The 24,833-nt window shown below is 36.5% G+C and overlaps 1 protein-coding gene across 1 annotated transcript in view; it reads left to right on the top strand.

Annotated features, from left to right (window-relative positions):
- The window catches only part of LOC123315983 (protein O-mannosyl-transferase TMTC1-like), a 443,528-nt gene that overhangs the window by 396,424 nt on the left and 22,271 nt on the right, over positions 1-24,833 (top strand). Inside the window, exons 5-6 of the mRNA XM_044901893.1 lie at positions 6,382-6,559; positions 23,330-23,403. Of these exons, the coding sequence (XP_044757828.1) occupies positions 6,382-6,559; positions 23,330-23,403 (252 nt within the window). The remainder of the gene's footprint in view (positions 1-6,381; positions 6,560-23,329; positions 23,404-24,833) is intronic.

The following is a 24,833-nucleotide window of genomic DNA, read 5'->3' as shown; positions in this document are numbered from 1 at the left end:
CGGTGTAAATGTGATTGCTTTCCTCGAAAAACCAGCAGCCTCTTGTTGATGTTCCATAATGCTTTCAACGAAATCTCGCCAGTGGTTGTTAGTGTTCGGTTTTGTGTAAGTTGAATTGTATGAGCGTACAGAGAGGTACAGGAGTTCAATTGTTCATATCGGTAGAGGGCTTCTTGACATATGAAATTCTTATCCACTACGTCAAATTGACGATTCTGGATTTTCAACAACATTCTTACGTACTTCCGCCATATCAGAAATATTGTGAATGAAGAGGATGACAAAGAATTGTTAATTCATGTAGAACATGGTGAAGCCTTTATTGCCTTGAAATTTCCTTTAATTTTGACTTCCATTGATGCAACATTCTTATGGATGTCCGTTAATTCCTTTGGAACATACCCATTTCCTACCACTGCATCACTTGTATTTCATTTTAGGGTTAATTGTTTTGAAATCTACTAGTGATGTAACGTCTTCCCAGCGAGCACAAAAACATCTCAGAGATGTTAAAAGAAAGAGATTTCGAGACATTGAACATCCACTGCGATGTTCTGTTTATACATGAATAGAACTTTTATAGAACAGCCAATGTCCGCCGCAGGCGGCTATTATATGGATGTCCCTGGGATGTCACAAAAAGAACTACTCAGAAGTTTTTTTGATAGCCTTTTCATGTACACAATAAAACATTTCTAAAGCGCTTTGCGCACACGAAATCGCTGTTTGTAAGACTTTATATGAAATTCTTTTGTGAGGCCTTTTTTCTTTCATTTGGATGTTTGAGGATACCACATTCTATTTTAAATGAACTACTACTACTACTACTACTACTACTAGAAGTTTTTAAATGAAATACAGAAAACTATATAAGAATAAAAATATTTTAATGATACTCCAACAGGTACAAAAGGAAAAGAAATCACATTTCACATAAAAAATTGAACAACAAAAAACAATTGATAAATATTATACTACAGAAAGGGAGAATAAACAAAAATATATCACATTCAATAAAACAAACATAAATAACCAAAAAGAAATATCACATTCAACATAAAAAAACTGATTATAATATTAGATGTACCGAAAGGGAAAATGAAAAAAAATTCATGAAAAATTTATTTTCCCTTCATTTTATCGTCCCTCCTCCTCTGCCTAATATGCCTAAACCAATCTTTGGCATAGAGTTCGAATACTTTCCTAGTGATTTGGAATTTTTTATGGATCACATCTACAAAATAAAAACAATTCAAACAATTAATTCACAAAATATATGAACGTTAAGATGATTTTTTCCAATTAAAATAATAGAGAAAATAGCTGCATGAAAGGATCTGGAAGATTTGAGTTGTATATAGCTCCTGAACAGGTTGATTTGCGAAACGATTTTATTTATTTAATTATTTGTACCTGTATTTAAAGATGGAACAATTTGAAGGAGTTTTCAAAAACAAGAACTTTTCTGGGACAATTTGAATTATTTTGTGATTCACAAGTGATGAATGATTATTATCATCGTCGGAAGAGTAATCTTACAAAATATTCCTGGGAATTATCAACGGCAGAGATAGAGATTATCGAAATATGTTGAAATCCTCGATGATATGGCTTTAAACTTTATAAAGTTATTTCTTGAATAATTATAATAACCTTCCATATACCATTCGATTATTCCAACCAAAATACAATGATCTCCCAAATACACAAATAATATTAACCACGCAGCGTGGATTCTTTTGAGGTTATATGTATGTTTCTGGGCATTATACTATACATTTAATTCATGTAATACTTACTTATTAATTGTATTTGGTTACTATGAAGAGATCGATCCTAAATTCACAATCAAAACCAACACAGAAGTAGTTAATATTATACAAATCACCAATCAACTTTCAACTCCGAACAGTCCACAGTCCAAACTACGAAGAAAGTGGAAATGGCGGCAAAATGAAAAAGGTGAATTGTATATTGTTTATTTGGAATAAACCTCCCAAGGCAAACTATGCGACGCCAAGAGAAGATATCCACACGTTTACATTATTTTCAACTCGACAGTACCTCTCACTAGGTAGACGAAGAAATGCCACAGATGGCACAGATCAGAACAAATAAAGATATCCAATAGCCTTTGGAGACCTCTTTGGGAAGTGCATATTACGTTTCAAAGAAACATCCTCATGCCAACATTTTCGAAACATCCCAAAACATCCCAGGGATGTTTGTGCTCGCTGGGTTCAACCTTCAGTCAAAGAAGATAGATAACTAACTTCAACTATCCTCAAGCTACTGCATATTATATTTGTCAATAATTCAATTTTCTTCCATAGGAAAATTAAATACATCTAAAAACTGTTCTCTTGTATTTTCCATGCAGATAATTAGATTTGGTATGCCTCCAATCAGTTTGTATAAACATCAATAATGTTCGTCACATATTTTCGAATTCATATTTTCCGAAGTAATTAGACATTGTAATAAAATACGTAATTACTGAGAGTTTCACGTGAAACGGACAACATAGCGCTGATTTCTTCTTCAGCAAACCCAAAAATGTTTTGACAAGCGTCCTAACCCTACATTTTCGTACTATACAGTGTGAAATGTGTCAAATTCCCATGGCCAACCCAGTGCTAAAATAAAAGTGAATGGAATATATAGCATATCATAAATCTCTTGATTCGATGATTTTCGCCATCTTTGCGTTGTTCAAAAATCAGTATAACGTGCTTAATTGCAAGAGGCAGTTTCGAAAAATAGAAGAAGAACTAGCAGTCCATCTTTTCGGGCCGATTTGCCTTAAAAAACCATAATAAAATAATAAATAATCGGTTACCCATCCCTGTCTATGATCGGTGCTAACCTTACCTCTGTCTATAGAGAGTAGAGACAAAGAGTAACCAACAAGAGGTTTCACTCTGTCAATTTACAAGGCGAAATCTGACTCATGGAATTTTAACCTTGGAGTGGGGACACGATACGCGCCAGAATACTGCGAACAGAATCATCCGCAGTCAAATCAGAATCTGGGCGTCCAATCAAATTGCGAGTTGCGAACCGAACGAATATCGGCAGATATCGGCTTTCGTTTTCGTATCCTGTCGGAAACGAATCAATTTCCGTTTATGAAAATAATGCGACTTCTTTCAAAATAGTTCGAATATCGAATTATGAGTATTCCCTCAAGGTCATTGAAACCCAACCGGCCAAAATGACAGAGTGCATCCTCTTATTGGTTACTCTTTGGTAGAGAGAAGGAGAACGATGTCTGCTTTGAGAACATAGATTTTTTGTCCCCTAAAATATGTACCATAGAGAAAGGGAAAGCCTTGTCTCTGATATGTACCAATAGGGTAGTTCATGCTTTTGCCAACAGGCGCGCTGGCCATCACGGGATGGCGAAATTTTGATTTAAACTAATTGTATTTGGCTGAGTGAATTGTCTTTCTGGTGACAGATGATAAGAATATTATTGTTTTCAATTTTTGATAAGAAAACAACATTTCTAGAAATTCGATTGGTCCCCACTAATCTCTATGTGAACACAAAACAGACAGCTAATGGCCCAACGGTCATTTCTCCCTTTCTATAAAATAGCCAATTTCATGCTGGCATTGCTGAGTTCATGTCTTTATGTCTATGATTTGTTTACATTTGCGTTTGGTAAACATCAAAAATCACAAATTTACCTCTAAATCAGCTGATTTTCCACTCTTGCTTATCTTTTTCGGTGCTTACGAAATCATTATACCCCGACAATCAGAACAAGTTCAAAAAAAAAATCCAAAATTCAGAAATCGTACCATTTCTGTACTCAATAAGCTATGAAGGCCTTTCTCATCAGTGTGTCTGTGATTGACATTTATCTTTTAGTTTCTAGATATTCAAATTCCAAACCATAAAATTCTGCAAACTGAAACTAATCCTCAAGTTTAGTTTATGCCTGAGCCTTCCAACAAGAAGTCGGCTTCCCTTATTGATTTAATATGAGGCACATAAATCTTCAGAATCCACCGATATTAAACCCGTATATATCACACTTCTTGGATAACAAGAAAACAGGTTGACATGTCGAGTAGTCAGTGCAAGAAGAGTTTATACTTGTTCACGAGGGTCATCTTAATTTGGGAAACTGTCCCATCTGCGCACCTCTGATGATTTATCGCATGAACAAAGCCTTTTGTCGGTTGTATACAACAGATGACACCCAATAGGGATTTGGTTGTCAGTTCATTTCCCTCTCGTTGCTTTTTATTATCAATGACAGTAGGTCTCAGAGAAATGGAGTTATTTGTTATCTCTCCAAGTATTGTACTGAGAGCAGTAGTTGAGCGAATTTATACCAAGTATGGTTCATATTTTGAAGTTGTTCAAAGTTTCCAGTAGAAACTGAATTGTACAAGCGTTAATGAAATCTAAATATAACATTTTCCTGAACATTGATGTATATTAATTACCCTCAAATGTTACTACGTCTAAGTTTGCACGGATTGAATATGTTTCTTATACTTCAAAACTGCAGTTCATAAGACACAAATGAAAATTTCTGCAGTAATCATAATTTTCTCACGTTTAATGTACTCAAACAATATTTTAAGGAAAAACAACTGAAAATCCGAGAATTTTAGTGTAGAATACTTTTCTCATTTAAATATTTCACGCATTCATTCAGTGGGTTCAGTTGAAAGTAAAAATAAAATCAGAGGGGTGACTGAGTCATAACCAGCAGCCCTAACAACTTTTATCTATTAACGCTCAGTAAATTACAAGATATGACACAACAGCTGCACTCTGTTGAGAAAGTTTCGACAAACTCGTTAAAGCAACAAATAAATAAAAACTTCTACTCATGAAGCAATCATAGAGAAATATGAGGAAACTCCAACAGACGTCCCCAATAACTTTATTGTGTTTCCGTTTTCTTTCCCTCGCCCTCTTCTTGTGAGCATCTCCCAAAAGTTAGTCGTATTACGTTGATAAGCCACATTGAATTGACGTTATTTTTCGTATGCTTCAAGAATTGACTGCGATTTCATTTCCCAACTGACGTCGACGTTTTAGTTTTAGTGAAGCTTTTACGACACCAACATTTCTGAGATTTTCTATCTAAAATTGGGCTAAGTATCGGTTACTTTTCGGCTCCTACCTTATGCATGACCATGTCGGCGTGTGGTGTAGTGCAATGATTTGACGCTCGATGTCAAAAATTACACAACAGAGTAACATGAGATTGCGAATAAAAAGCAACCCTTGACCACGTTGTACTCTGTGTTGCAAAGCGAACGATATGTGTATGCTACCAAACCAGTCATGTTTCAATGCTCAAGCTTAGGGTTCAATTCTGTTGAAATAGGCTGGAAAATGTGTTTCTTACTAGAGCATTCAATCCAAGAAAAACATACAATTTTTTTCATTCTCATCCTTTGGTCTTAACATTGCTTAAAAACATTTATGAGCACATTCTGGATTTGTCTTGTCTAGTTCTCGTGTCACAAATCTTTCCTTTTGCATATAAATACTTTCTGTACTTTGTATTTCGTATTTCTATACAGTGTGACGCAGCCCACTTAATATTATTGTTTTTCTCACAACTGAATAAGAATATTTCCTACTTGTTAGTAGTGGTAAAAAGCCTTTTCGCTGCCAGAACTCATATGCTGATAATTTGAGAAAAGTAATTGTTCAGTCAGAATGAATGAGTATGAACTTAACACAGATTATAATAAGTTTCGTGTCCAAAAATCTGCTAGAAAAGTTCTTGCTTCAGTTTTTTGTGATTGCTATGGAGTACCTAATCATGATCGATGTTTTGGATAAGGGTAGAACAATAACCGGAGATTACTATTCGACATTACTTACCTCTCTACGGGAAAAAATAAAGGAAAAGACTCGGAAAGCTTTCCAAAGGTGTTTTGTTTTTGCAGGACAACCTGCACACAAATCTCATGTTGTCATACAAAAAATTCGTGATTTAGGGTTTGAATTACTAGAACACCCCCCTTATTCACCAGATTTAGCTTCATACGACTATCATCTTGTTTCTAAATTGAAAAAAAGTTTAAAAGGTCGTAAATTTCCTTCCAACGAGGAAGTAATAAAAGCTGTGGAGGTCTGGTTTGCAGAGCAAGAAGAAACATTTTCTTTGAAAGGTCTAGAAACGTTGCAGGTTCGCTGTAATAAATGTATCCAATTAAGGGGAGAATATGTTGACTAATAAAATATTTTGACATTGAAATTTTGTTTGGTTCTATAGTAGGCTAAGAATTTTTCAATATACCCTAGTACATATCTGTCATAAGAAAAAAAGAAATATCTTCCTTAAACTTCCCCATTCGATGAAATATTCGAATTGAATAAGATCATTTCTTTCTCTTCTAGATTCAATTACTGGTGCTTCGGGCTGCAGCCGTTTTGGTTCCATGCAACGAACGTGTTATTACACGCGTTGGTGAGTGTGCTGTTCACCCGTGTAGCGCTACGGATTGCGGGCATGAAACCGCCCTTCGCCACCGTAGCCGGTCTACTGTTTGCCGTTCATCCCATACACACCGAAGCGGTAAGTAAGCTTGACATATTCCTCTCTTACAGCGGATTAGTTGTGTGAGGGTTGTGCGATTAAACGAAATCACGGAACACGTTATTCGCATCAACTACGTCGCGGACCATGCACCCACCTGTCTTTGCCCACTGATGCAGGCTTCTGTCGGCGTTTGTGGCGGAGAAATAAAACCGAAAGGCGCGGGCGACGGTGGGCGGCATTACGGGGCGACACGGGAATTTCAGCAAAAAGCAAACGTTTTCGAGTTAGCATGTGTTTCGAGCGTATCCGCGAAGTGGCATGCACCGGAACAGGATACGAGAGAGTTCGGCGTTCGCAATTGAAACAGAGTTGAATCGTCAATTAGGGCCCTCGAATTGGTGAATTTTTCAACGGAGCTACGGCATGACAGAAAATACCTGGGGAAAATCACGATCAGCTTCAGAGATGAAAAAAGCGCCAAAAATATTTGGTCTGATGGATTGCAGACTCCTGTGGGACACTTCAAAATGTATATCAGCAGTCTGATCGAATATCAAAAATCAAGTAGGAAAATTTTCGACTGGATATATCCCCTTGATTGAAATATTTTGTCACTGTTGAAGCACTAAACGAAAAAGTCTTTTTTTCGAAAAGTAAGGTCAACTGGTCACAATAAATCGTTCCACAAAAATCGCCTACAGGGTGTGTTTTTAGAAACGAAACAAATGAAATAATAGGTTAAATGAACTTTTTTCGAAAAAATGCTCGGACGCAGATTTTTGATTTGGACAACTTCGGGACAACATTACAACCGAATCTTTTTAACCCTCATTAACACAACGCCGAATAGGAATTATACAGTATATAAGTGATACCTCATTTGAAATGGCTGTCTATTCTCAGTTCAGCATATTCAATTTTTTATCATTTAATCCATTCGCTTTCAAAATAGTCTAATTTGAACAGATTTGGTTTTCCTTCGGGTTTTCTCTTCAAGCGTGCTGTGTAAATTAATCGAATTTTCACTCATTTATTCTGTTATTTTGATGTATACCAAACTAGTACTGATAAGCCAAGTCAAGCATTTTCATAGATACGAATTTTACTGATCTTCATACCGTTTAGACACCCCAACGGTGGGTACAAAAGAAGATGGCAGATATCCACCCACTGGTCCATCATTCTGTACTGAGTATGAGATTCTGTAATAAGTAGTGATTACGTATTTAGTGGTTATTTGGATTCTGATTTTGTATCAAGTAACGAGTGCGTAGTAGTGATTTTGATTATTCTAATTAATTCTGAATAGGTCGTCTAGGTAGTTCTCAGCGATAGTTACCACTCTTCAAACTACTTGGGTTGTCTTTTTCTGAGCATTTAATTTGAGTTACGCCACCCCGGTTTTCACCGCTCAAGTATCTAGTGCCAGAACAACCGCTGGAGACTACGATAGGTAAGACAGCACTCCTTACTATTATCTAGGAACCCCAGCTTCCACCTTTATGCATCCTTTGACACAATTTGTGTTCTATCCCTACTGTTGGTTTGATTCTCTGCTGGTGTGGAAACCTGTGGGTAAAAGAAAGCACTCAGGGGTGCACCGCCGTTTCATTTTCCTAAGTTGCCAATGCCCACCTTTACGGTTAGTACGATTCTCTGCTGGTGTGAAAACCCGGAGGAAGTAGAAAACACTCAGAGGTGAACCGTCGTGTTTCTGCGCTGTCTTGCTCGAGCCCTATCTCTGCTGAATTCCTGCTTCATTGACCTTCAAGTGTGAGTCACGGAATTCACGTGAATTCACCACCTTTGCATTCGTTCTTTTATATGATTTCCAGAAAAAAACCCTTTTATTGGTGTGAAGTAGAATGTTTCTATCCCACCTTCTGTTATTTTCACTTGAAAGATTCATTTTATATCCCAGTTAATCGGTTGATTTTTACAGTAGTGTGATAGTGCCTTTGCTATTCTTCAGTGCGAAACAACGAATAAACTTTGGCAACTCCGATTTTGACTTACTTTTGTTATCGCTAACATCAGTAACACCTTTTTCATTAAGAACGGGTTTCACAAAACTTTCATTGCGGGATCAACGAATTGACAGTGTCTCATTTTCCAAAAGGAAGTCACTGAAAATTTTTCATTTCTGAATATATTGCGGAAGTCGCAATTGAGAATCATTGAATTGATGTATATGGATCATAGTTTAATGCGAGAATGATATTCTGAATGTTCATGACTGAATTATCGATTGAAAACAAATTTACGTTTATCCTTCAATCAAGCGTTGATGCCCGATCAAGCGTCGTGAAACCGGGAGTAAATGTTCAAAAATTTCCACCCATAATAGAACGGAAATCATTTAGGTACCTCAGAGACCGCCAACGTCAAAACCCACTTAGTCGCCATTAGTTTAATGACACACAGTATAACCCGGCGTCAAGTTTGATTAAAAATACGATGGGCACAGTATAACCAAACTTTGGTATATCAATCGCCATGGATTCCTTCAAAGGCAACTTTTAATACCGTGTTTTCATCACTATTCACCTTCCTTGAATGAGACTCCCAGATTATTTCCGAGATTTTTCTCTTGATTTTCACCATTTGTTATGGTGCCCTCATTAAACAAGAGGCTGCATTTCTTGACTAAATAAAGAAGTTACTCGTTCTAGAAGCGTTAAAAGCAAATGGTGGCATGTTTTATCACTGAAACCATGTTATGTGGTGACTGTAAAATCGAAAGAGCATATTTCGATTCTATACTTTACGAATATCTGTTGGGAGAAGTTTGGTTAATCAAGGGAAACCAATCCAAACGATGAATCAATTTGCGACACAACAATTCGAGCTTATAAACATTAAAAGAAACAAGCGAGAATTCAGACATCAGGTCATCCGCCATACAGTCCCAACAAGGTATCAAAGTATTTCTTCTTGTTCCTATCAATTAAAGATTAACTGGGTGTACAATGATTTTCCAAAAAAATTTGGATTAACCAAAATTTCGATTATCTGAAATCTCTTTGGTCCACATTATTTCGGATAATCGAGACTGTACTGTACTGCAATCGATTGCTGCAAAACGTGGCATCATCTACGAAAATATAAAAGAATTATTTTTTTAATAAGAGACATGCCTGTCTATTAACTATTTAAGAATTCGAAAGAAAGTACTACCCCATTGTATCTGAATTAACAAGGGACTATGAATGCAGTCAGTTAGTTTATTGGGTAAAAGTATGTGCCGTGTATGTGCAAGAGTTGATACTCTTAGGTATGTGTATGTGCCATGTGCGAGCAATGTATAGTATACAGTAAAGGGACAGAAAACTGATTGTGAGAGGGAACCGAGTTACCGTAGTCTCACTCACTCTGAAACGCATGCATAGTGCTCTCGCGCTCACACTCCCGGCTAAATAATTTTCATGTTCAGGGGATGTGAGTGTAGTAGATTTTGAGAGATTAACTGTTTACAAAATAAGCTGAAATATTTAATATTGAAGAATGAAGGGCATCTCGAGCTGCAAAAATTCATTCTTTTCTCGAAGAAAAAGAAAATCCAAGTATAAGACCTAAAGATCGAAAATGTCTTGATAACAGAAAAGAGCGGATCACTCCAAGTTTCTTCCTCGGTGCGAAAAAATTGTAGATGCGGGGCAGCTCCCACATTGAGGCCAGGAACAACGTATGAGGCTAGTATTCATTTCACGTCTTGGGTTGCGTTTTCAATCGGTCGGCTTAAGGATAAAGTGGTCGCAAAAAATGGCGATGAAAATCAATCACATACAAGGAATCCGAATCCGAATAGAAATAGAAGCTACGCGGAATAATAGAGCTGGCCTATTTCCCATACCACATTCATACAGTCCACACCGGCATCCAGATCACATTTCATTCTCAGACACGTCTGCTGGAGAAGGCAATCAGAAGCCAATTGCAGAAGGCGTTTCATAATGTGCGAACGCTGTGGCCATACATCAAGCGGAATAATGCTGCTTCCATTGAAACTCGCCATGGATGCTACTCCGGCTGAATACATTGTAGCAGTTCTATCGGTAGAATGTGTATTCCGACGCCGAGCGCCGTTTTCTAGTCCGCACATGGATGGAATTCCCTGGTAGTTAAAAGAGCGTTCATAATAACATCTGGACCAGCTAATTTACGTATAACTAGCTGGAGAGACTATACTTAGTTCGTTCCATTCCTGGACTCGTGCACGAGCATTATTGTTAGGGCTTTCTATTCCAGTGAATATTTCAACGTGGTTTATCAGTGCGGAACATATATTTCAGGGTAGCTACGGCGGGCAATCTATCACGGGCATGATTTCCCACGGTGTTCGCCATGAATGCGTTGGAGGTTTTTACGGTTTCACGTTTTTAGGGGTGGAAATCCCTGCGGACGCAGTTCTCGAATATTAATTTATTTCGTTGTCGTAAATCGATATGAAGATTACGAATTGTAGAAGATGGATTGTTGTCTTCGGGATGGGAGTCTTTTTCGGTTTTTCATTCCGAATACGGAATGGTGGTTGTAGAGTGGTGTGGAAAATTTGATTGATCGTAATCTTTGCTCGACAAAGCAATGAATTGAATTGGATGATCCATAAAATCAAGTGCTTCCATTCAGATTCATGAGGATGTTCAATACGAGAGTCCAGAGACTTTTTCTGCAGGAATAGTTCTTCGACCTTGCAACTGATCTTTTTCTCGCGAGAAATCTTACGGAGTAGCTTTTGATGGATTCTTCTATCTGGATAATCGCTTTTTATTGAGAAGAGCCTTTTTGTGATTTCTATTGAAGAGTAAAATCTTAGAACATAAAATAACAGGAAGGAGTTTTTTCGAATAAAAGTGATGGGAATTGTGCGACGGAAACGGCCATATTGGTCTTCCAAGTTTTGATTTGAAAAGTGGCAGACTTGGAAGTCAAATGAACAAAGTTTATTAACTTAATTTTGGTAATTTGGATTCTTGAAATTTGCTGGAAATAAGGATTTTGGATATTTTAGCGTGAACACTTGGTGTTTGATCTAGTGAAATAAGTGTTATAATATAATCCTTTTAAGTATTCCTACATCATATTACAAAATTGAAAACATGATTAGTTGTGCTTGTGTGGCTATTGCTTAACAGTAAAAACTGAAAATTCCAGTGTTACACTTCATAGGTAGGTGATTTTTTAAGCTGAATATCAGGTATTAATTATGAGTTTCTGAATTTCATGACATAACAAGGTTATCCCATGACAATAACACTCCATCAGCGTAGGTGATGTTTAGTCATATACCTCATAGTAATACCATTAAGTATATAGCCAAGCAGTGTTGGGCGGGATGAATTTCCGATTTGATTATCAATTCAAACGAGAGTGACAAAGCTTCTGACTTTACGTCAGTGCATTCCTAATTTTTTTGATTAATCAGAATCAACTATACTCCATTCACTTTTATTTTAGCAGTCGATTGGCCATGGAAATTTGACACATTTCACTGTGTATAGTACGAAAATGTGGGGTTATGACGCTTGTCAAAACATTTTTGGGTTTTAAATCAATGCTATGTTGCCCATTCTAAGTAAAAGTTTCTGTTATTACGTATTCTATCACAATGTCGAATTTCTTTGAAAAATATGTGACGAACATAATTGAAGTTTATACAAACTGATTGAAGGCATACCAAATCCAATTATTTGCATGGAAAATACAAGAGATCAGTATGATATCATAATATGCACTAGCTTGAGGAGAGTTAATGTTCGTTATCTTCTTTGGCTAAAGTTTGAATACGATACATCAGTTGTAGATTTCAAAAATATTAACCCCGAGATGAAATGCATATGTTGCAGTGGTTGGGAATGGGTATCTCCCGAGGGAATCAACAGATAATTAATTACCAGAATGTTAAATTCTCCAACAAAAATCACCTTGCATTAATATAAGTAAAAGGAATTGAAGGAAGTTTCAATCGAGATGAACTTCACCTTCGAACAAAAATTTCACATGAATAAACAATTAGCAAGACAACTGGCGCGTATTTATTGCTGTTCATCTTAATGCATTGATATAATAATAATAATTAGGTATTTATTGGTACCTTAAGACATTTACAATGTATAGGACAAGTCAAATGCAAAATAGAAAAATCAATTTTCGGGAACTTCTTCTGCGATGACATTCATCGAAAATCCTGTAGTAAACTTTTCGCATTAATTTACTCAAACATAAAATTCTCAAATGCCACCACTTTTTTGGGTCTCCTAATAAGAAGAAGGAAATTCTTTGTCATACTCTTCATTCATAATCTTTCTGATTGTGGAAATATTCAGCCGAAATATAAGTCAGATGAAACATTTTATAAACTCTCTATTCTCTTACATTGAATATGTTCGTTACCGTCTGACGTATTGTGGATTTTAGAATATCAGGGTATAACTATTTGAATGAGCGGACCTGAGTTCTAAATAGCACTTCCTGAAACCCTGTCTTCTCTTTTTTCAATCACTTTAGGCATTTTCGTATTAAAAATTGATATTAGTTGTGGCAACGGCATTATGACATTAACGACATTTCATGAGTGCCAACCTTACTCCTTACTCCGTTCTGGTTAAGAAAACTTGAGAAAATTATTTCATGGCCAACCGACTGCTAAAATAAATATGAATGAAGTATTACTATTGAAGTTAGTTTTTTGTAAACCTCATTGTCCTACGCCACTGTTGAAACGGAAATATAAGTCGGCCATATTTTTCCTCTATTCCGCTCAAATTGAAATGAACAATATGCTCCTTCCTGTTATTCTATATTCTAAAGCCCGTTTGCAACAGCCGAGAATTCTCTAGAAAATTTACCCGACATGCGCCGTGAATTCTTTACCGTTACATACGCACTTTCGGTAGAATTTTCTGTTCAGTTGCATACAAAATAATCTCAGCCGTTTTCTGACCAAAATTTGGTAGAAAATTCTCCAGAGAATTCTCGGCTGTTACAAACGGGCTTAACAGTAAAATCAATAAATATTTCTACAGTGCTGATATATGATGGCGATATTTTTATGGCGGCTTAAGTGAAAATCTCATATTTTGGTTCACAATTCTCATTCATTTTGAATATAAATTATCAGGGACGAGGACAAATTCATTTACTGTCAGTTAAAAAAAAATGCCAAGGTTTCGTGGACTATTTATCATCTTTTTCAAGGCTGTTGAGATATAAAATTTAAATTTATCAGTATACATAAGTCAAGACTATCAACCAATATTCTGCACACAGAATATAGTTTATACAGGGTGTACCGGATAAGATGGAAAACATTTAAATGTGGATAGAGGACACCTAGGGGATCACGAAAAACCCCCATATGTAGTATCTAGGTGTTCTAGATTCTTATTTCTGCCGTAAACTGAACGTGCTCCCACATTCTCAATTATTTCACGCATGTTACCTGCAATAAGCAAGCCGGCGTACTGAAATACAGGAAATATGAGACATATGCCATAGGGTTTCGATCTGAATGGTATTGAATCTGATCCCGTTTCATACTGAGTTACGCTTGAGCGTCTCTCAGTATCCAATAAGAGTCCATCAATTCCAAACGTTTTTCCATCAGCAGAGAAGAAGCTGTGCTGCTCTGACGAGGTCAAATGAGACCGAAACCATGGACAGCATCTGCTTTTCTTCTGTGGGACGTTCTTCATTCAGTTGTCCTGGACGATGTCAAATTGGCTAGTTCAGTTAAGATCGTAACACCTGTTGATGTTTATATCGGCGGTTGGTATGCATTTGAATTAATTCTTATTATTGTATTTATTGCCTGCCTGTTAAGACGTGATCATTCTTCATTATTTTATTTTACACTCATTTTGCCTACAATGAGTAATCCGGCGTACTGAATTAGAGAAAACATGGGACATATGTCATTGTCTTCGTCTACGTGTCGATCTGGAGGGGATTTAATCGGATCCCGTTTCATACTGGGCGACGCCGACGCTCAAGTACTACTTGATAAAACCACAGAACACACCTTGACTTACTTTATGGATAAAACTCAGTAGCGTCTGACAGTATTCAATAAGAGTCCATCAATTCCAAACGTTTTTCCATCGGAGAAGAAGCTGTTGCTCTGACGAGGTCGAATGAGACCGAAATCATGCAGAGCATCTGCTTTTCTTCGGTGGAACTTGATAGTGACAATAATTTTTTCTGTCGTTTCGATATTCAACATCCTATTCATCTCAGAACGAAGTGAATTGTAAATTTCAATGAATTTCATCGATGAAATAACTGTAACTTCCATTGCAGAGATAATGTTATTGGTTTCAGCGATTTCCGGTTGATTCGGAAGTCGTAGATGAAACTTTTGTAACCTCAGTCGATGGAAAATACTTCGTAATATCCATGTCCACAATTTCAATCCGATAACTTTTCTCTGCGAGCCAGGAATCAACAAAAACATGCAAAATTATTATGAGTCGATATTTTTGGCATAGTTCTTTGCTTTCATTCAATACCTCACATTGTAAAGAAGTAACTGTTCTTCCCTTGATATTGAAAAGAAGCGTGTCAATTTTTAAGTTCTTAAAAACAAGAAAAGCGTCATGTTCCTCACAGGGCGCAGGGGAATATAAATTCATAAAGGAAAAAAGTTTTCTTAGCATATTTTGATATCGATTAGGGCTAATCTCCATTCCGGTGCTTGTATTCGTAACCGTTATTGAAAATGTGAAAAAAACGGGGAACAATAAATCTCATGAGAAAGACGGACTAATAAACCATCTCATACACACAATAGAAACTGACAAACTGAAATTTATTACTCTCGCTGTATCGTTGAAACACAATGTGATACACAATTTAGCAAGATGTATTTTTTATATATGGCCATAATTCTTTGGAGGCTTGATTTATTCACTTTCATTTTCCGTGGAATATAATTTCCAAGGAAAATGTAATTTAGATCATGTTTGGGTAAACCATCACGTCAGAAAAAGATAAACCTTGCCTTATTCATCGAAAGGATGAAAACGAGCAGTATGAATTGAATAAAGATTCATTCGAATTCAATTCTATGGTCTACATTCCACCAATCCATGAAACAATTGATTTCTGACGCTGATTATTGTTTCAGCAAACAAATCATGATGATATGGTGTCATTTATCGAACTGATTTCAAAATTTTGATTTGATATATCTGCCATCGCTCTGCCATCATAAGATTCTCGAATGTCTACTTACTTCTACAACTGTGTCTATGAGCACAGATAGTCCGGCATCATCGGCATAAGGGACAATATGAAAATATTTATATTACTCTTTTCCTATCCTGCTATGTTTTTACAGAATTGCTTATTCTTACACCTTTATTTATTTTCATGGTTTTGCATAAGAGTATATCCTTTCTAATTGTATACTGGTGCTGTAATTTCAGGACAATTTGGGTTGCTTGACCTAGTTCTATGATAAAACTGAATCGAATAGTCTTGCCATAATCACGAAACACGAATAGGCTTGCCTATTATACTCACTAGATTTTCTGGGCCATTTGTCTGATAATATAGATTGCGTCAGTAGTGGATCTTGTTTTGCAAAATTCCTGCTCTTTTCTTAGATTCTTAGTCCTTATGATCAATTTGGTGATTCCTTTGGGATTCTTCACTGCTTCTTAATGTGCTTCAACAGGTTTTTAACATGATTCTGTACTGCCCCTTTGCAATTCAGCATTTCAATCTGTGATTTCTCGATTTTTTGAGAATTCAAGATACTTAAAATTGTGTCTGTTTCGATCTGATGATCTTTATTGTATTTTGCTTGTGTACAGACTGTTCTGAAGTACTTTTTCCATTTTAACTGTCGATATTTCATTTGTTTGGATAGTATGTGGAGTCCGGGAGAGTTGAACCCATTTTCACTCTGAAGCCATTTGAGTTGTATCTGTAAATGGTAGCAACTCATTTTTTTGCGTTAAGATATCATGTCAAAATAGGCAACGATAGGTAATAGTAGAGTGATGGTGAGATGAACATTTTGAGTACAGAAATTCTTTTTTTAGGACCGAAAATTGGCTCATGACACCCTTACCTATGGGAGAGTTGAACAGGGGGCGAGAGAGACTTGACTATAAGTTTGTTTATCAGGAAAAACATTGAAAGCAAACAATTTCCAATGACCAACGATTGTCTACGTCTAGGTTTTCATCATCAGATGTATCAGCGTATGAAATATATTTCTATTTCAGAGTCACTCTCACTTATATTTATTTTTATTATTCAATTTCATTTTTTTGAAGCAAATTATTATCTAAGCTCAGTGCGGGAAACTTGACCAACTAATTATGTCTCCCGACCATATCATGGGTCAAGTCTCCTGCACCCCCTTTTAGTTTATTCAACAGATGTTTTCTTGAAATTTTACAACTATTATTAAAAAGACTCATCGTTTGTAAAACAATATTAATCAATGAAAGCAATAAAACGAAATATCACCACACACCTATTAAACATTTCAGGCAGTGTAACAAACAAAAATTATTCAATTTCTCCCTTCCTTTCAACAAAATCACGTTCAACCCTCTCACTACCGAACTGTTCTGATGCCAGCCAAGATGGAGCCGCCACTAGTTGTGCCTTGTTACGAGAATGTCCCAAGCTATTTACGATACCGGTAGCGCGAAATTTGAATTGAAATATTTGAGATGGTTCAAGTCTCCTATCTGAGCAAGTCTCCCGGAATCCCCCTATCCTTTATTTTTAGTTTGTTTCTTGTTAACATTCTTCATATCGAAGAGATATATTATCCTTTGCGCGTCTGGTGCATACTTACGGGCATCTTGATATGTCGATCCTGTGTAGTACGCGGAATTTGTCGTTAAGCTTTTAGAAAATATTCAAAATGTGTTCTGATCCGAATTTCTCAAGGGTTGAGAGAGGTAGGTCAGCTTTAATGCCGGTCCACACTACTCGTGCTCGTGCTTATGTAAATGGTTTTACTGGTAACCCCCTTTCTAAACAAGTTTGAAAACAAAATAACAGATATCATTTGATTATTTCCAAATAATGCAGTTTCCTCATCTGAAAAATTATTATGAAAAAAATGAAAAATATATCCCACCAGGAAAGCACAATGAAAAATCAGAGCAACTACTTAATAACCTATACTTATGTCCTAAATCTACATAACAGTGAAATCCTCAACGAGTTTACAACCTTCAACCTGCACCTACCCAAATAATTAACAAAGAATTCGATTTACCTACCAAAGAACAAGCAAGATTATATTCTTTTTATATAAAAATCTGAATTATAATTGGTATCGCTCAAAGCATACCGCAGTAAATGAATACTCCTAGTTATTCGACATGGAAAAACTCAAAGGCTCGAAGCAGTCTAGGGTCCAGTTCAGAAGCCCATGCGAAAAGCATTGACCAGCAACTTGATGTCTCAACCCCAGTTTCTCAAGGTTAAATTGGCTGCGAAATAGCATTTGGTCCGCTCTGTTGTTAGGAACCCGATTTTATATGCTAAATTTCCCAAAAACTTTTACTCTACCCTTCCTAGCAATAATAATAAATCAAACGCGTACAAAGGTGATCAAAGGAACGAACAATACTACAACAATAGCCTCACCAAGGCATGGCCACTGTATTTGGGGAGAATGAAATTGTTGTGCTACACATTACATCCAGTGTTCTGAGCGCCCTAGATGTTACATGATGCAAATGATCCTTGAAATTCAATAGTGAATCTAAGAGGACACCCAGATCATTCACACATTCAACCCTGGTCAAAACCCAGCCACCTCCTAATGGAATTCAATCGGAACTGTAGATCTAGATGCCCTCATCAAAAGAAAGGATCGCTGTGCTCGTTCAGCCGCTGCAGTCATGTACACGATGACAAGTCTGCAAATGAAGCTGATCCTTACGAGTCCAAGTTTGACAAGCCACAGAGATTATTTGGTCAATGATAGAACGAACACGGCCACGAGGCAGACGAGCCATAACAGCCTACTAGACAAGGCAAAGACGGGCGAGGTCGAGCACGAGTAGTGTGGATCAGCCTTTATACTTACGGTTCAAACAAGCTCCTGGGAATATTGCATTGACTTTTACGTTCTTTATTAATGTCAAGCTTATGTCATACATCACAATATATTAGTGAATAAATTCGAGAACTCAACCGAAATTGCCCGTACAAAATTCGTCCTCCAGTAAGATTTGAGTTGATACATGCCCCATTTACGAACGTAGGAGCTATTAAAATACCCTTAACCGATTTTTTCCATATTCTTTTAGGTGGTAGCGACCGAATACATCGAAGAAGTGCCTCTCGTCTCGTATAAATCCGGATCTGCAGCGCGCCCAAATCCGAAACTTCGCTACAATATAAGGGGTATATAGCATTCAGCGGGGCTTTCAATGTGGTTGCTTTATGCGCTATAAATCTAACAAGAGTAGGTGAACTGAAGGGTGCCCTAAGCTCAGGTCTGATATATCAATACCTCAACCACCTCGCAGCTGATAAAGCATGCCACTTATGTGTACCCAACGTATGGAATATGTTTCGAGTTTTTTCCCTAAATCCTCTGATTTATTCAGTAAAGCCAATATTGAAATAAACTGGGTCGGCATTGGGAATTTATATGTGCGCAACAAGGAACTCGGTTCTTTCTATGTAGAAAACCAACGTGAATGGTAAGGTCAAAAATATAACATTCGCTTTCACACGGATTGGATTCATCTAATGTATTACGCAAGGCATGCACTCTTCTGTATTGATCATATTAAAAATTCAAAAATAAAACTTCCCCTTAAAGCATTCCAGAAGTTACGTTAAGGAGAATATCTGAACGTTCTGACACCCGCTGATATAAATCTCAACAAATCTAACGAATCAAACTAGCAAACCACCAGCACCATTAATTGAAGTACCTTTTCGTCACTAGATGACCATGGTTTTGGTATCTTGTCAGAGCAACAAATCTTATAACTCGTAGTCGGTATGGTGAAGAAATATACCCTAGCCCCATCTCACAGGAAGCGAGGACCAACTTGATTCACTTTCTCAACTCTCAGTGTGAAGATGCCAATATGTTTCCATGTGCCTCTCAGATTGCAGGAACTGTATATTACGATGAACAAGCAGAGAGAGGGTGCTAGTAACACTTTCGAATTATTGTCCTCAGAAAAATGTTTCGGAAGGGCTTAGTGCTTAATAATCCCCAGAGGTACTCGCGAGAAATTTACTGCTCGTGAGCGAAGATTACTAAGCACTGAGCATTTCGATAAAGTGCTCGGTAGCACAAAAAGTCTTCAAGTGCTTTCACAAACAATAAACACAGCTCTGTTATGGAAAAAATTCTTAGAAGTGATTTTCTACTTCTGGGTTTTCACCTAAATTTCTATCAGAAGGTGAAAAAAGTAATTTTCCGACTTCATTGAAGTGGAAGAATCCTTTATTATTTGGCCTATTAACTATTCATTGCATATTGCATATTGCCGAACCATTTAATGTTCTGAGGACATATTCTTTTATATTCACTTTGGCTTTCAGCTCTGAACTGTGATGAACATATTTTTTCCGCCGACCTCTTAATAATAGCACTGTTTAACGTACACGAAATGAGCTGTTAATGAACTCTTTTATTGGTTAATTTCCTATTAATGCATTATTGTCATGGGCAATCGAACATAGATGTATTCAGGAGCTTCCCAAATAATTATTTCATTTGTATGTAGCATTGATTTTCGTAGTACCTAGCGGGTGAATTGAGAAGAGATGATTTCTGGAGGTTGCAAAAAAAATCAATATATCTATGTACTACAACTCCAGCTTCCACCACCTCCACACATTCTTCGACAGATATTATAGAGAACGATATCAATGTGATTTACTCAAAATGTCACAACTCGAATATGCCTGCCCTCTACGGACTATTCGAATTGTTCGATAGGCCGCATTAATATCAACATTCCGATATGAACATAGAAAATTTATAAGGTGTCAAATTTGACTAGGAATCGATAGAAAATTTTTGCAATCAAGAATTCACATTCAATTCAAAATGTGGTCGACGAAAAAATCTTGTAATCAACTCGTTTATTGATTGAGCGATTAATGATCTCGAACATAACGTTGAAATATCTCAATCATTAATCTCTTTCATTAATAACCAAGTTGATCAAATAGCTATTTCATATACCTATCTGAAGGCAGATCTGAAAAATTCAGAGGAAATATTTTATGGCTTGTTTTTTTTATTTCTAATTTTCTCTTTTTTCCTTATCTTAATAATATAGAGCTCAATGAATGAAATGAATTCAGATAAATATAACATCTATTGATATAAAAATTCAACAAATGTTACACTCTGAATAAAACATTTATTGCTTTCATGTTATGCATCTGAATTGATTTCGTTTACTACTAACCGCCCTTACTCGAAGAGGCTTACTCATTTGTTTACTAAGTTTACTTTGAGTTGAGACAGGTTCGTTTTAAATTTCTGTTTAAATCCTACAACATTGTGCTTTATATCATTTTGAAATGAATATCGTAACCAATCGGATGTTGATTAATTCCGATTTATTTCACTCCTTTTGTTTGAAATACACAAAACCCTTCTTCGCAGTTTTCTTATTTTCACCTAACATACACGCTGAACGAAATATTCCATAGCAAAAAAATTCTAGGAATAATACCATTGTGTTTCAGGGTGAATTCGATACCAACTAATGTTATGTCTGTATATTAAATATTATAACGCATACGATACTTCAACACTACGTCAAGATAATATTCCTTCATAGGATGGATATTCCGCAGCTTGTAATAAAAAAACAAGTCTGAGCATCCAGAACGGGATATACGAAACCAAAAATAAAAACATGAAAGTAGCGTATTTTCCGAGGAACTCCTAAAGGACTATTAAATTTATTCCTACTTGATATCAGTAACATGGAAATGGTGGAGTTATAGAGACAATATATTTCAATTGGGTCAAAATAAAGTCCGGAATATGCAAGAGTTCGAGCACACATATCCGGTGTATGATTTATAAATCCTAGAGGAGCACTTTTGTTCCACCAGTTGACAGTTCGCAGATGGTTATTTTGGAATTTAGTCTGAAGTATATGCTCTGAATGAGATAGAAATTTAGAGAAAATATCCACAGAACATTCTTCAGTTTGTGTAAGAAGCATGGGTTTTATTGGGAGATGAAATTATTATCTGGGTCGCTCAAATAATATGTACAATGATCCATTAATTCCGTATATCACTGAAGCCTCAAATTGAAAAGACTCACAATAAGACCTGCAAAACATAGATAATCACAGACACTCATAAGATATCAAAGGCAAATTTTGCCCTAGTTAATGCTCAAGTATATAATGGTTTAGTTATATTATAATTACTTGGGTTAGCATATTTTAGTGATGATAACCACGTGACTATGATATTTCAATGGCATCATACAGAGTTAAACACTTAACCGGTTATGGTGAGCAGTTCTATACCTCCTTTGAATGGGTGAAATGGATTGAAAAATGAACCATTGAGGTTCAGTTAAGTTTTGGAAATAGAAAAATGGATACAATAAATTTACTTATAAGTGAAAACAGAGTTTCGTACAAGACAGAAAAGATTTTTTCGGTCGTTGTGAAACTGTAAAATACGAATAAAATAGTTCCAATTCATTATCTAATAATTTCTTCAAAAGATGAACAATTGACTCGCCATGTATAAAATAGGCAAGAAGAACAAGGTCTATTCAGTCCGGTTTCCAGGTCACTCAAGAAGGAAACGAAGAAGCCAAGACACTAACTGGCCCAAAGCCCTTCTGTGGTATAGGAAAATGAACCTATAAAAAAAGAGTTTCTGGAGAAGGAAAAAACCAATAACAGAGAAACACTATGGAGGCATCTTCCAGAAATGGATCATTCCAACAAATTCCTCCGGAATTCCTCGCCATTGCAAGCCTGTGCAAGGAATGTCTTGGACAATAAAATTATAGAAGGAATGAGGACTTAGCCTCTTTGAAACCCCTCTCAGATTCTGGAGTTCATTGGAACTGTAGATCTGTAGAGAGCGCATTTGTGAGAATAGCTATGATGGGGGGCACAATAGATCTTAAGGTCACAGTGAAATATAACCCGCTGACGAAACTATAAAATAATCTACTATGTATGCTGAGATCTTGGAATTTTGAACATCTCTCCATAGGGTATCATTTGGAAATTTTGGCCTAAGTAACTTTTAATTTCAATTATAACAAATCAAACCTGTCAAAGCTTGTTGAGTAGCCCAGAACATTTTTTGACACTCTTTAGGGTTTTCACCCGCAGTCTCTGAAACAAAATCAATTGAAAAATTGAGATAATCGATTCACTCCTGCGTAATTCTTGCACTAATTTGTCAGGAGCAAATCCGATAGGAAACCCTAATGTGTATCATAAGATGCGGACTCCTCCCAGATTGAATTTCAGTCGATACACGACCTTTTAATATGTATAACCCTTCAAAACATACTTTTACCTACCAGTGTATAGTATAATTAATGCCTGAAAACCCGTTGGGTTATTCATTCATCTTATACAATGAATGCATTCATCTAAAGCATACATTTTGCTATTCAAATTCCTGATTAGCAGTTCGAAGCTTCTGGAAATAACAAATGAATACAGAATGCATTAGTTAACTGTTGACCCTCGTCTGTTGTTATTATTCACTCGAATCGACCATGAGCTGAAAACTTCCTGAAAGTATATTATACATACTAAGTATACGATGTTTAATGTATTATTGTTGTTGCAGGTGACTGGCATCGTCGGAAGGGCTGATGTGCTGGCCTGCGTATTCTTTCTACTGGCTTTGTTGGCTTATCACGGGTGAGTTGAGTTGTCTGTTTTCCTTCTCCTTGTTACGTCCTGAGTTTGTGAGCAATTAGCCTTCAAGTATAGAATTAATTCGAAGCGAAGTTGCAGTTTCAGTGGCTTGTTATCAGATGCAGCATTTATGTTGAAATGGGGAATTGCTGCAGTTCATTTTCAAATATCTCTGAAAACTTGAATATCCAAACAGAATTGAGAATCGAATTATGATCATGTCAGATATATTTTTTTTAACATGCAGAATTATCAATCTCAAATATGCTCACATTCTGTAGTGAACTATTTTATTCAATATTGAATGATTAGAATCAACCTAGAAGGCCAAAAATATAACCCCAGATTTCTAGCACAAACAAGTATCGACTAACTATGAGTGTACTTTGTTATCTGGGATTGTGCATCAATGGATGCTGCTGTGGTAGTTCCAAAGAGTGAATCCTCCATCTGTGGACCACAGCAGGCTTCAGCGTTCCACCTAAGTGGCCTTGAAATAGAAACATTCAGAAATAAAAGTATTGAAATATTACCGGGCTCAATTTTCATGCGCTGAGATAAATTAATAATCTTTCAGGCCCATCAGAGAATAAAAAGGTACCTAAATTTAATATCTTCGAGTGGCAAAAGTAGCACTTTTTATTCCTCAGGCAATCTACGAGAAATTGCAGGCTTTCAAGGAACAGTTTTCGATGTCAACCATCCATCGGTCAGTTAAAACTACAGAAACGAAAGTCTAGCCTATTATTGTTTTATTGATCATGTTACTCTCAGTTTCTCTAGCAGTGAAGTGCATAACATAATATCGCTATCTGTAAGCGAACCGGCACATCTTAGGAGCCGCGCAGAATGACAAACCAAAATATTCTCGATCCGGCAGCTTGATCGGAATTGAGAAATATCGCTTCAGAAATTCGAGATTTTTGACGTTTACCAAACACAAATATAATCATACGTCAGTTCTCAATTGTTAATATGGTTTTTCATTCAATGTCGTTTCAAGGAGAAAAGGAACAGGAAGCCAACCTTCCTTCCGTACAAGCTTCGTGGCTATCATCTCTCTGATAGAGAAGACACACGGCACTCCACTCAGAGTTGCCTCAACAGAGATGAGTCAGGCAACCCAACATTCATGATCGTACACTACCACTAGTACTACTAAATATAGTAAATATATTTTTCTATAAGCGTGCGCCTTCAACCCTTTTCCTGCACGAATTTCAAGTTGCAAAGAGTCACTTTTCCAAACACTGAGGAAAAAACGCCTGCTATGTTGATGAGTGAATTGAATTCTGTCATGTCTCTACGCGCTGAATGCCAACGATTAGATAACCATGATAAAGACATGCAGAATTACGTCTGTCAATATATTATTATGAATTAATCAAATCAAAATCAAATTCGATCTGTTCCGTGAAATTGATATATTTGTT

The sequence above is a fragment of the Coccinella septempunctata genome, chromosome 6, assembly GCF_907165205.1.
Source record: "Coccinella septempunctata chromosome 6, icCocSept1.1, whole genome shotgun sequence".
Lineage (NCBI taxonomy): Eukaryota > Metazoa > Arthropoda > Insecta > Coleoptera > Coccinellidae > Coccinella > Coccinella septempunctata.
Note: the sequence above shows the minus strand (reverse complement) of the source record. Positions and strands in the feature narration are given on the sequence as shown.